A 14,550-nucleotide genomic window follows, 5' to 3' on the forward strand; every position below is an offset into this window, starting at 1 on the left:
TTTAAAATCAGTTTAAAAAGTAAACAAACTACTTTTATAAAATATTAACAACTATTGGTAGTAGTATTAAGCAAGAGGAACATTCAATTGTTCATGAGCTGCCTGAGAAGACTTGCTTGATTAGGACAATGGATTTTTTCTTAGGTCCATAAAGTTAGACAATAATAATTACTATTTGAAATACTGTATACTATGCAACTTCCAATAGACAAAAACTAGAATGATTGTAAATTGAAGAGGACATATTTTGAGACAACATGGGGAAAAGTTACACTTATACTGAAGAAAGTAAAATGACATAATTTTTGAAAAAGCTACAAATCTATAGTAGCTGAAATTAGTAAAATAACATAAACACTGAAAAACAAAATAAAACAAAAAACACACAAAAAGAAAAGAGAAGAAAAGAAAAGAAAAAATAGAATAAAACAGGAATGCAAATGTAGTAAAAGTACATGCACACATGAATGAAACACATGATTTAGTATAAAATTATACAATAATTAAAGAGAAAATGAAAATATCAAATCATGCAGAATAACTGTGGCAATTAAGGCCTTTTGCATAGCAGGACATATATGCCTTTCCTTAAATGTTATCTTGCACTTCTGCTTTAAGGGGATGCCTTCAGAGATTTCCATGCAATGTGGCTTTTTATTCAATTTATTAATTTTTGTTTCCACAAACAGCTGTTATCATCATTAAAATATGTTGTATTGCATATTAGTGATACAAATATTATATCAATTGCTTATCAAGGGGTTTTATTAAAGAAGCATAATGCACTTACAGGAAAATAAATATAAATATTAAATAATATGCACAGAAAAAATGGGAGACAAATACAATAAATGCTACAAAAAGAAAATTCTCTGCCATTTCAAGTAACGATGTTCATAACCACTTTACATTTGCAAACTCCAAACATGTTTTGTTTGTTTTATAATGGCAGATATCACAGACTCTTACTGACTACCATCTTAATCTTGTCTCCAACACCAATTCTTATTTTCCAAGTAACTTATCATATTGTATGTTCTTTGTCATTGTTTTCGTTAATTTAGAACATGTCCCTACAAGACTTGCCTGCTGACAAGACTACAGTACATTTCCTTAATTAGTGATAGGCATGGGAGAGCCTAGCCCTGCGCTGGTAGTCCTGGGGTATATGAGAGAGCAGACTGATCAGGCTTTAGAGAAACAAGCCATTAATCAGCATCCCTCCATGACCTCTATATCAGTTCCTGCCTCTGAGTTCCTGCCTTTAGCTGCTCTCCTGACTTCCTCAGATGATGGACTACAACCTATAAGACGAGATAAACCCTTTCCTCCTTGAGTTACTTTTTGATCATGATACTTATCACAGCAATAGGAGTTGTAACTAAGACAGTCATCTTAGTAAATGCCCTCTATATCCAATAGTACAGGACATTTTACTCTAGAGATTGTGGCCCTTGAAAAACTTTCTCACTAATTATTTCTGTCAACTAATTGATATCTATAACACCCATTTTTATATATTTTTTAAAATTCACAGAAACTAAAAGGGAAGCTCTTAATGTGAATACTTATTAGTTACTTATACCATAATACAAAGATTTGCCATAGGTCCCAATGTCCCTCTAGAATCTTCTTTAATTATGATTCTATCTTAACCTACATGAAGCTCCATCATGTCTGTGTATTTTTTACTGTGCATAATTATAAATTTTCATACAAGTGAAGCCAAACAGTATCCCTTTCTTCTTTTAAAACTGCTTTTAAATTTTATCAGTAAACTACTCAATATGATAAATTCTCTACTGTTTATTATAAAATTGAATTTTTATTTATGAATATACCAGCACATATGACTCTTTCTTTGTGCATGGAAACCTGAATTGTTTCTATTTGTTGTTAAATGTAAAGCTGTTAATAATAGAAATTAATTTTTAAAAATAACTAAAATTCAGTCAAGAAAAAAATCCATAGAGCCTCAAGGGGTTATCTTTGTTGATGTTCAAAGTGAACATTACATTAGCAGTAAGTCAGCCTGACCAAACAAAAGAAAAGATAAATTATATGGATTTGATGTGAAAGGATGTGAATGAGAAAAGAATGGGAAAAAAATCACTCTAATATAAACTAAAACTAAATCCATAACTAATCCAAAACAAAGCAAATAAAAAATAACCATAAATCTCATAAGGAAACATATTGGGATTTTTAGTAAGATAGCCAACTAGAAACTGCTTCATGCAATTTGTTAAGAAGGCCTTGTGTTGGTAAGGCCCTGTTGCCAAAGATAACACTTCCTTGTGTCATCAAACCGGGAATGGTTGAATTGGTGCCTAATTAGAAGCTTTATCCCTATTGACTAGGGTCCATAGTTCTTGAAAATTACTCTGCATGATATTAGAAGAACAAGGTAATAATAGGAAGCAGCTACAAACTCTGAAGTTTGAAAGATATACTGGTGCAATAGTAGCACAATTTTTATGAAAGTAATCAACCACTTTTTTATTGGACTAAAAACCCACTCCATTAACTACCATACACACTAGTTACTGCTAAAGTAGCCAAGGACTTAGGACTAGATAGGTTTTGGACCCTAGGGAATAAACCTACTATTATTATTTTGCTAAAAGGACAGACAAACTAAATTTATTCCTACTTATATAGCCATATATCAGTGTCTCTCTGAAATCATATTAGAGGCCTTTTTTTTGCTTTTTAGTTGCAAATTATCACAGAAATCTACAACTGGCCAATGTGTATAGAGTAATAGACTTTGGAGCAATCAATCTTAACTAGAATAATCAAATCTCTTACCTCAAGGCTCAGGAACCCAAGTAGAAGAGGGAGGAAAGGTTTAAGAAGCAGAAGTACCTGATGCCTCCAAGTAAACAGTATCTTTGAGATTTATTAGACTTATGTTCATGTGAACTCACAGAGACAATGGCAGCACAGAGTCCCAGTACTGAGATGAAGAAGTGGACACTGGCTTCTACCACTCTCATGAAGCTATCAGCAATGGATACCTGTTGACAAAAGGAAAGTCAGTTTTTTCCAGTGGGGTCTCACTGTGTATATAAACTACGATTCAGAGCATGCTTCATGCCGAGAAGTGATTAGCCATCATAAAATAAACTCAACAGTATTTTTGTGCACTATTTTTCATTTTAATTTGTTTTGGTATTTGTTGTTGTATTGGTCTACTATTGTATTTTATTTGTACATATGTTTTTTATTCTTTCTTTTGTTTTTAATTGGGATGGAGAGGTGGAGGAAGGGAGGAAGAATATGAAGAAGAGAGACACATAAGGAGACAGATAGACACACAGAGAAACAAACACAAAGAAAGGCAAACACAGAGAGAAAGAGATGATAAATGGACAAACAGACAAATAGACAGACAGATCGATAGAGTCAGACGAAGAAACAAAATGTGGGTGAGAAGGAAGTATGGGATAAACTAGATGAAACTGGGACAAGAAAAATAAGATCAAATGTTTGAGATTATTTTTCAATAAAAAGATGACTCAATATAACAAAGAATACACTGTATTCCAATGACAGAGGGGAGGTAGTAAACACTTCACAAAGGCAGAGATAGGATATCAGGTAACTGCTGAGAAAAAAAGAAATTATGGCAGAGACAGTGGAAAGGTTGTAAGAGAGAAACAGGGGATTTGCTGTAACACTGTCTCCTAGTAACAGCAGAAGCTATACCTACAACTTCTCACCAACACAAGATGAACAAGGACAATAACAATAGCCCTGGTAAACTTTATAGAGAGTAGTCCCTTAGGCCTCAACTCCACCTGAAGAAACACAGTCAACTAGGAAATGCTGAGAGCGAAAGAAATAATCTTCCTCAGGAATGAGCAATCCTATTGGTTGTCTAATATGAAATGGTCATTTCTGAAACATACTTACAAACAACATTATACAGAATAGGTGAATTCTGTCTACATTATACAGGATATAGCTATATAGATTACATACAGATATAGATTAGATATAGAGATAAAGATAGAGATAGGTATAGATATAGATATGAAAACAAGTAAAGATAAAACAGTGAATTTGGAAAGGATCAAGCAACATTATTTGAGGAGATTTAGAGGGAAGAAAAGAAAAGGAACATTATAAAATAATATGAAGATTCCAAAAAATAGATTAAATAATTTTGAAACCAGGTGTTATACCTAAAAGTTATTCATTAACTATACAGAGCATAGCTCCAGCAGCTAGACAACCAGCAGGAGAAAAGCAGGAACTCTTTTAACAGATGAGTCAGGCAACCCTAGTGAAGAGAACTGATGGTTCCATCTTCAAGATAAGCCTATGGACCCTCAAGGACTTCAAATACAGTTATTGGTTTTAGTAAGACTGATTTTCTGGCAGGTGGATTACCAGTAGAGAGAGATCCCATTTTTCATTCTTTATGACTGAGGAAATAGAAGCCAGGAAGCATCTTGATAAGCAACCAATTGCTTAAAACTAATGTGCTCTTGGGGCCTTGAGAACATGCTACAACCACAAGTCAGAGATGTTAAATTTAACCTTCCATAGTTTGGAGTGAGAAAGAGAAAGAGCCTTTGAATACAGTTGCTGAAAGAAGATGGACAAGATAGTGACCAACTGAAAAGGGCAGGTTGATGGAGTCTCACCTCTGACAAAAGAAAAAAATGCACAACCACCCTTTATGGTCTGACTTAAATCTTATCAATTGAACCTGTAATCAGCAGTTGGATCAACCTCTGCCATGCACTGCTATAGATCCCAAGAATACTAATACTTAGATTTTTAAAATATAAAAATAGGTCTTTTACCTGTACAAATCTCAGTCCTTTCCTTCCTTCTCATACTTGAAAAGCATCCTCAAGCTAAAATGTCATGCAGCTGAGTGGGTAAAATCTGCAGACTCTCCAGATGATAAAAGTACCTGTCTAGACAACAAATTACAAAGTTAAATTTGACTAAAAGAGGCCTCTAGTACACAAGGAAAAATGTTACTTACATGAACATAGCTGTGCTAGACACCAAACAACAGAAAATATAGACAAAATATCAGCATTAACCAAGGGAAAGAATACACAAAATCACCTATATCCTGCAGCCAAAAAATTGCAAAGATCACGAACAAAATATTGTTTTTCTTTGCTTTCCTTATTCCACTTACTTCCTTCATATTTCCTCATCTTTGTTTTATGTTTTTATCTTTTGTCACTTTTTCTTTTTGTCTTCTATTATATTTTAATAATATTTTGCTGTATCTCAGTTTTTTACTATTAATAAAAAAATCTATCCAAGATATTTTGATCATGTTCTTCCCCAGATCTTCCCCATCTCCCTAACTACTGAATTTCATGTTCTCTCTCCTTTCTATCCTCCCTCTTTCCTTCCCTCTTTCCCTCCCTCCCTCCCTTCCTCCCTCTAAACCAAAAATCATCATCAACAACAATCAAAAACAAAAGCACACAAAACTTAGAGAGTCTGTTTTGTTTTGGCCAAATACTTTTGTTCATGGAATGTGCCCTGAAGTGTGGTTAATAAATCTAGTGTCACTCTCTTAAAGAAAACTGCTTTTCATTTTGCTAATTAAATAAATTGCAAATAGTTATTTTTGGTTAGGGGTGAAAGTATGCATACACTTCTTTGTCTTCATACTTGGATTTTGCTATATTCATTTAACAGTATAATCAACAGAGGTGAATGGATAGAGAGAATTGGATAGAAGAAGGAGGGGAAAAGGGAATGTGGTGGAGAACAGATGTGGGTAGAGGTGAGGCAGAGAGGACTGGGAGTAAGAATGGAAATCTCTGGGGTCATCTCTGGGAATAACTGGAAACCAGAGATTTGGGATACTCTGGGAAGCATATGGGGATGACCCTAGCTGATATTATTACCAGAAGGGTATATAAAGACTGAAGTGCTCACATCCTGTAGCAAGGCATGACTTCAGTGAGTGAAGGAGGACATCAACCCACCCACAAAATCTATACCCCCAAATTTTTCTTGCCTATAAGATGCACATGAATAAGGATGGAGCAGAGATTGAGGGAACTACCATCCAATGATTATCCAAACCTGAGACCCATCCCATGTTGGAGAGCCAACTCCTAACACTATTAATGAATGGTACTCTGCTAGGCTTGCTGACTAGAACCTAACATAACTGTCTCCTGAAAGGCTTCATCCAGCAGCAGACGGAAACAGGAGAAGACCCACAGCCAAACATCAGTCAGAGCTCTGGGGGGTCTTGTAGAAGATTGGGAGATAGAATTAAGGGAGGTGGAAGGTGTCAAGGATACCACACAAAGACCTACAGAGTCAACTAACTGGGCCCATGGGGTTCACAGAGACTGAACCATCAGCCAAAGAGCATGGAGGGGCTGGATCTAGACCTCCCTACATACATGGAGCAGATATGCAGCTTGGTCTTGATATGAGTCCCCTAATAATTGGAGTTGGGGCTGTTTCTGACTCTGTTGCATGCCATTGGATCCTCTTCCCATAACTGTACTGCCTGGTTGGGCCTCAGTGGGAGAGAATGTTTCTTGTCCTGCTGAAACTAAGTGCCCCATCACAGGATAGTACCGTGTGTAACTGTAGTGGCTGTGTTGTCTCAGGTAGAGAGATGTTCTGTGGGTCACAATGTAATCCCAAAGGGATGGAGATGGACTAGAAGCAATAGCTGAAAAGAGTGGTATAGAGTAAACAAGGGAAACCTGGGCCTGTGCCAAAAAGTCAAATACCAAGGAGATGAAGATGGTCTTGGAGGGGCTCAAATAAGCAGACAACAACAGGTTTAAGATTATTCTAGAAAGAGCAGATGAAAGTGAGGATGGAGGACACAATTAGCTTTCTTGGGTCACAGCTAAGATGTGGCTTTAAGATGCTTGATAATGATCTGTTCTGCTAGTCACCAGATGGACATAAAGAAATGGAGATGTTTTAAATGGAATGGCCAAAATGGTAGCTAGGAAGACATAAGGGAACTTTGGGTATTCACCATTTTGCTAATTTCCAAGAAGGTGGAATTGAACAAAAAGGAGCTCATGAAGAATCTTATTTCTAGGAATCTTTCTACTACGATTTATTTGGAAATAATGTAAATAGTGTACTTGTATATGAAAAATATCAAAAAGTAAATTAAAAATTATATCTATGGGTGGAACCTCATGAGATTCACCACTCCATTTTGGCAAGAAGAATTGATGTTATCAGTGTTCATATATTACCTAGAGTGTCATATTTCTGAATTGGTATTATGAGTATAGTTTCCTGTAAGTTCTAAGAGACACAGTCTCATAGCTGAATTATTAGTACTCTTACTCTCATTCTTCCTATTGCCTTTCAAGATACTTCCTGATATTTCCTTGGATGAAGGACTTGTGTTATAAATATAACCAGTGGGCTGGGATCACCAGGATCATTAGATCTCTGTATTAACACCAATTGTGGTTTTCTGTAGTAGTCTCCATCTGCTGCAAAGAGAAGTTCCTTTGAACTTGTAGAATGAGAGTTTCACTTCTCTGTTAGAATGAGCTTCAGAATATAATGAGAAGTTATGCTGATCTAGTAATGTGGCAGTAGTATATTATCTTCTAAGGCACACAACCTCACAAGCCCTGGGTCTCTGGTTGGGTTTCTAATATCAGGAATGGTTTGTTCCTGTTGATTTGGTTGTTAGTAAAGGGAGAATTAGTCTCTCCTAAAGATTAGCCCCAATATAAAATGGTCACTATTATAATAATTGATACAGAAACAACATTAACTCAGCAGGTTATATTTACTTATGTATGCTCTTCTTTAGGTTATATTATCTTAAATCAAAGGGACTGTGCTTAATAAGAATCAACATGTCTGACCTTGATTTTTATAACATGATGGCACTGTCAATCTTGGTGTGGGGATGGCATAGTGAGTGGAGTGTCAAGGCATTTAATGTGTTAATTTCATCTCTAGTGGCTTATCTAATGAAATGTACATTTTCTAAAATACCTACTTGTGAGGCGTGTGTAATCGTCTCGCCAGCAAGAACGCACCACACACACACACCAGAATCCTTCCGTAAAAACACGTTTATTCCCAAATACAAAATGGTGGAAGAAGACCACAGGCCCAGGAAAAGCACTGCTTAATATACCCTTGGAGCGGTGCATTCACCTCTGATTGGCTGCTTACTCGTAGCGTGCCAAACGCCGTGGGATGGGCTTTAACTTTGGCAGGCCTTTTCCATGGCACATGCGCAATTCACCTATTCACCAGGAAAAATCCCGGATGTCAGGCAAACGCGGCTTTAGCCAGCGCATGCGCGGCTTCCTACACCTACTTCCCTTAACCTATCTATAGTACTCATATAGTTTCTAGAACACAACAAATATTTTTTAATGGAAAGGATGAATGAATTACTTTCACATTTCTGGTTCTGAAGCCTCATTGGTGACAGTCAACAAAACTATACATTTTAGCATCCAATATAACCTGAGATATGATCCTAAATTATGACATGACCCATAAATTTACATTTAGAAAATTAGTTTAAGCTCAACCTCTGCTCACTCTCATCTGAAAAACGAGAACGTGGTGTGTGTGTGTGTGTGTGTGTGTGTTTAGCCAATTGGCAGAATCTTTGCCTGTCATGCGTACAGCCCTATGCTAGATCTGAAGTATCACACAATTTGAGTGTTGCATATCAATAAATTAAATATTTGGGAGATTGAGAGAGGAAAATCAGAAGTTCAAAGTCTTTCTTAGCTGCCTAGCAAATTCAAGTTAACTTGGATTACATGATACCATCTTATAATTTATATCAAGCTGAGAAAAGGGAGTCTTGACTGCTATATATATATATTGGTGTATGCTGTATACCTGCCTAAAGTGTGCACGTGTTGAGGTGAGTCTAGGTGCATGTATGCCACAGTATGCATATGAAGGTCAGAAGACAACCTCATTGTCAGTTCTAATCTTCCACCATTTTTTTGATACAGGGTCTTTTCTGTCACTCTACTGCTCCATACTCCAGGCTAGTAGATAAGGTAGCTTTCAACAATGACCATATGTCTTCTTTTCCTCTGTCAGCAGAGACAGGAGACACTGAATGAAAGACGACTGATGCTCAGTGTTGAACCACTTTTATCAGGGTGATGTTAAAGCCTCAGTGTAGACCTTAATCAAAACAAGTTTTGGGAGAGAGTTGAGCTGAATCTTCAAAGGGAGGATTATTGTGACTTCTAGTCACCATTATAGCATGCAAGCTGAGACCCAGCTGACATTTTATACTCTTGCCTATAAAAATTGTATGTGTCAAAAATAATTATTTAACTTTGCATCTAATACCTCCCTATATTCACCAATGTAATAGAGTATATTACATGAACCACTAAAAATAATGAAAAAAATGGTTAACATGAATGGAACAAAAATAGTTCATTTTTTTTAAAGATTTTATTTATTTATTATATATGAGTACACTGTAGTTGTCTTCAGACACACCAGAAGAGGGCATCAGATCTCATTACAGATGGTTGTGAGCCACCATGTGGTTGCTGGGATTTGAACTCAGAACCTCTGAAAGTGCAGTCAGTGCTCTTAACCACTGAGCCATCTCTCCAGCCCAATAGTTCATTTTCCATGATTAGTTTAATGTCTTCTAACATTCTCTAATGTGAAATCAATATCATCATGTAAGAATATTTACCTAAGATAATTTTTATTCATGTACATCTCATAATTACCAAGTAAAAGTACACTAATACTGACATAGAGAGGAAAACAAGAGATTGTTTGATATTGACACACTCCTTGAAATTTAATTGGTTGTGAAAAATGAACTGCTCATTACACACTGGGAATGAGGTAATGATCCCTCATGATTTGAATTAACACTGTAATCCAGAGCATCTACAGAGACTTTTCCTTGGTGACAAACAATGACAGTGGAGACAGCATTATAGCTACAAAAGCATAGTAACTTTGAACTTCTTACTGTGAAATGAATTCTTATTTCAAGAGGTAAGATTTTGAGTTTGTTAGAAATGGAGATATGTTACTGTTTGCAGTGTATTGCATTTGCAAACCATAGTGGAGAAACAAGTCAGGTGGAATCATAGAGTTATTAATCATAAGGGGAAACCACAAACCAAACTTTCACCTTGTATTCCATTAGTAAATTATCCAGAGTTATCAAGCATAAAACTAAGTTTTCATAGATTTTTAAAATTATCTATTCATTGATAAGCTCAGAAACCAACATGGCCTTCAAAGGTATACACATATAGTATTCACCAAAGGCTCACAAGCTTTGAAGTGCTTTGGTGGCTTACTCTTACTATCATGTGCATTTTCATGCTTTGTTTATGGGCTAAATGTTCGAGCATCACAGGCACCAATGTGGACAAATGAAGATGTAAATATCAAAAGTAAGGGATAAGAATCAGTCTGTGCAATGATGGATGAACCTTGATAAACCACTTAACTGCTTGGTTTTAATAATTATAGGTGAATGTCTTCTGCTGAAAATCATGTGAATTTATTCCATCATATTGTTGATAGAAAACACTATGATGGGGGTTGGGTTGGGTGAGGTCATCCTCTTAGAGATAGGGAAGAAAAGGAATGGGATGAGGAACTGTCAGAAGTCAAACCAGGAAGGGGATAATGACTGGACTATATAAAAATAAAAGTAATTTTTAAAAATCTACCATATAACAATATAATAGTTAATGGAATGCATTATTTCTCACTTTTGTAAATTTCTTAAATGTTTTTTCCCTAAAAGACAGCTATGTTCTCCTGGATGCCACTAGAGTCAAACTGTTGACAGGCTGGTTTGGTAACAATAGTAAGAAGTATCCAATTTTACACAACTACATACTCAGAAAGAGGCAGAATGTTTTGTAGCTGTTCTAGACAATTGCAACTATTTTTCTTTGATCTATATAAAAAACTGACAAGTTGCAATTTCTCAAAGGTCAAGGACAAGATGGAATTTGAAACCTGAATTTCAGTATGCTTTTTGTACCCTCCAACTTAAAGGCCTCTAGCCCTTACCTGGGTCTTTTGAGCATATGTAGCTGAAGCATTATCAATTCATCCATTTGAAAAATACTGGCTCACTAACTTACACAGATATCCAAAACACTGACCTATAAAATAGTTTTAAAACAACATTTCCTAATATTTCCATCAATCCTACCAGAAATGTTTTTTGAACTTATTGGGAACCCACCAAGTTCCTGAAAGATTGAAGTTTACTAACAAAGAACAAAATCAATTGCCTTTTTTGTTTTCTTTCTATTGTTCTTTCTTTCTTTCCTCCTCCTCTTCTTCCTCTTCCTCCTTCCTCTTTGGGTTGCATTTCCTTACATGAGTAGACTCACTGTTCATTTTTTGATAATGTCTCCCAAGGACCAAATCAAAACAGCCATTGTGTGTCTTGTTAGCTGTGTTTTTAAGTGAAGACTATGTTCCACCACATGTGCTCATGCCCACATCTGACTTTCCTTAGAACAACCACCACACTGAATATTCAACATGAGTACCCTGTATGTATTCAATTTCAGAATATTAAATCAATACTAAACTAAAAAAATCTATAATTGTTACTCATGTAAATAAAAAGAAAACATTATGACATTGGGAAATGCTTCAGTGTGTCTTAATAAATAATTAATAAAAATGTGCTGAATGTTCATATTTTGTTTGATGATTATCAAATGCTAATTAATGGTGGAAATCATACATAATTTATTCCATATTCTAATTTCTAAGTAATAATATCTTAAATTCTTATCAATAAAAATTGTATGTGCCCAAAATAATTATTCCACTTTGCATTTCGTACCTCCCTATATTCACCAAAGTACCTAACAGAATATATTACATCAAACACTAAAATTGGTGCACATGAATGGAACAAAATGTAGTTTATTTTGATGATTAGCTTAATGTCTTCTAATGTTCACCAACCAGAAATAATTTTGAGTAGTGATGATCTATTTAGAAGTATTTAAATAATTAATGAGCTTAAAATATGAGGTTGCATTTGAAATTTTAGAGTGATCCTTCTTTTGTTTCTTCTGGGTCCTAACAAAAAAAATTATCATCTTTGTAAAAATTGATCAAGGCATGTCAGTACATAGAGAAACATTAGATTTTGTGTTCAGCATTAACAACAAAACATGTCTGTGTCATAACCATCATAAAGCTGAAATGTCTCCATGATGTTGGTCCAACTTTGTATGTGCTCTCAACTGCATATCCACCCTTCATTTATGGTGTAGTTACTAAAAGGAATACTCTGAGTTTAACTCACCTGGTGTTCATATCTACTTCTACTTTTACGGATTTGTTACTTTAATTTTGTGTGTATGAATGTTACATGCATACACATAGTGCACCACATGCACGTTTGGTGCCTGCAAAAACCAGAAGAAAGCATTAGGTCCCCAGAACTGGAAATACAAACTGCTGGTAGAAAGCATATGGATGCTGGAGATCAAACTCAGGTCCTTTGCAAATGCAGCAAATGGTCTAAATAACTGAGCCATCTCTGAAACCTCCAAAATTAATTACTTTATAATATATATAATGTATGTATATGTGCGTTACTTAAAATCTGTTTCTGCTATAAAATGGAAACAATAAAAAGGACAATGCTATTTCATGGAAATTAAAATAGGAAAACATACAAGTTCTTTAATTGTGCAGGTAATATAGTAAACATTTAATAAAAGATAACATGTACTTAAGTCTTTATTACATAATTCTGTGCTTTTACATTTTGTTCTTTTGTTATACCTGTAATAAATAAGATTCACATTATTTTATAATTATTTATTTATCTATTTATTTGTGTGATGGAGTGGTATTGGTAATATAGCATATGTAAGGAGAGCAAAGAAAAACTTTCAGGAGTTGGTTCTCTCTTCCCATCTTGTGAGTTCCAGGAATCAAACTGTAGCTGTAAGCTGTCAGGCTTTGGAACAAGAACCCTTGCCTGCCAAATCATCTCACCAGGCCAAGCCTCATAATTTTAAACTTTATCCTTAAAGACAATTGAGTATGTGTTACTGTAAATAAATGTAAATAATCATTTTTTATTTGTAGCACATTTCTAGCATTTCTGCCTAAATAATTTTGAAGAAATTGTTGCACATAAATGTACAATGGCAACCTCAGTAAAACATTCATTATTGGTGTAATTTTAAATAATATATTAGTTAGTAATGTTCCTGTTGTCAGTATTAAATAAAAGAAAGAGACCTATTTATAAATCCTTTCCTGTACTTTCTTCATCACAGCCTTGTCCTAGCAGGAGCTACACTACCCCATGGCTTTCCTGGAGGATAGGAACCACACTGCAGTGACAGAGTTCATTTTATTGGGACTAACAGATGACCCAGACCTTAGAGTTGTCCTCTTCACCATCATCCTGTTCATCTACCTGGTGACTGTGTTCGGGAACCTCAGCACCATCCTTCTCATCAGAGTCTCTCCTCAGCTCCATCACCCCATGTACTTTTTTCTCAGCCACTTGGCTTCTGTAGACATAGCCTACTCATCTTCTGTCACACCCAATATGCTTACCAACTTCCTGGTAAAGCAAAATACCATCTCCTACCTTGGATGTTCTATTCAGTTTTGCTCAGCTGCTTTCTTTGGAACAGTTGAATGCTTCCTTCTGGCTGCCATGGCTTATGATCGCTTTGTGGCAATCTGTAACCCACTGCTTTATTCAACAAAAATGTCCACACAAGTCTGTATTCAGTTGGTTGTAGGATCTTATATAGGTGGGTTTCTTAATGCTTCTTCCTTCATCCTTTCCTTCCTTTCTTTTATCTTCTGTGGACCAAATAGAATCAATCACTTTTTCTGTGATTTCACTCCTTTGGTGGAACTCTCCTGTTCTGATGTCAGTGTCTTGGTGGTTGTTACCTCATTTTCTGCTGGCTCAGTCACTATGCTAACAATGTTTATCATAGCCATCTCCTATACCTACATCCTCATTACAATCCTGAAGATGCACTCCACTGAGGGCCGCCACAAGGCCTTCTCCACCTGCACCTCCCACCTCACTGCAGTCACTCTTTTCTATGGAACTGTCATATTCATCTATGTGATCCCCAAGTCCAACTACTCCACTGATCAGAAGAAAGTGGTCTCTGTGTTCTACATGGTGGTAATCCCCATGTTGAACCCCCTTATCTATAGCCTTAGGAATAATGAGATTAAAGGTGCTCTGAAGAGACTGCTTGGTAAGAAAATATTTTCTTAGAATAATCTGTTGTTTTATAAAACCTAATATAATAATGGTAATTACTCCAGACTAATGGGAATATAATTTCAGATTTGGTCATTCACCTTCTTGTTAGTCCTTTTGTCCTTATCTCCCTTTTCTCCCAGTATATATAGCTTATATAGTCATTGCATTTCACTTTTGTATTTTAATGTGTTTTGGAGAATAATATATAATGTAGTGTGTGTGTGTGTGTGTGTGTGTGTGGTGTGTATTTACCCTCTATCCCAACTCTTCTCATTATAACTCCCTCTCCTACA

At 35.7% G+C, this 14,550-nt stretch overlaps 1 protein-coding gene across 1 annotated transcript; it reads left to right on the forward strand.

Moving 5' to 3' along the window:
* Nucleotides 1-13,324: 13,324 nt before the first annotated feature.
* LOC114621706 (olfactory receptor 494) lies at nucleotides 13,325-14,269 on the forward strand. The gene has a single exon (XM_028768065.1). The coding sequence runs from the start codon at nucleotides 13,325-13,327 to the stop codon at nucleotides 14,267-14,269; it is 945 nt and encodes a 314-aa protein (XP_028623898.1).
* The last annotated feature ends 281 nt before the right edge of the window (nucleotides 14,270-14,550 follow it).

Source organism: Grammomys surdaster, unplaced genomic scaffold (genome assembly GCF_004785775.1).
Source record: "Grammomys surdaster isolate TR1022 unplaced genomic scaffold, NIH_TR_1.0 184, whole genome shotgun sequence".
Lineage (NCBI taxonomy): Eukaryota > Metazoa > Chordata > Mammalia > Rodentia > Muridae > Grammomys > Grammomys surdaster.

Coding starts and splice junctions, on each gene's coding strand:
- LOC114621706 (XM_028768065.1), top strand. CDS start 13,325: ATGGCTTTCCTGGAGGATAGGAACCACACTGCAGTGACAGAGTTCATT.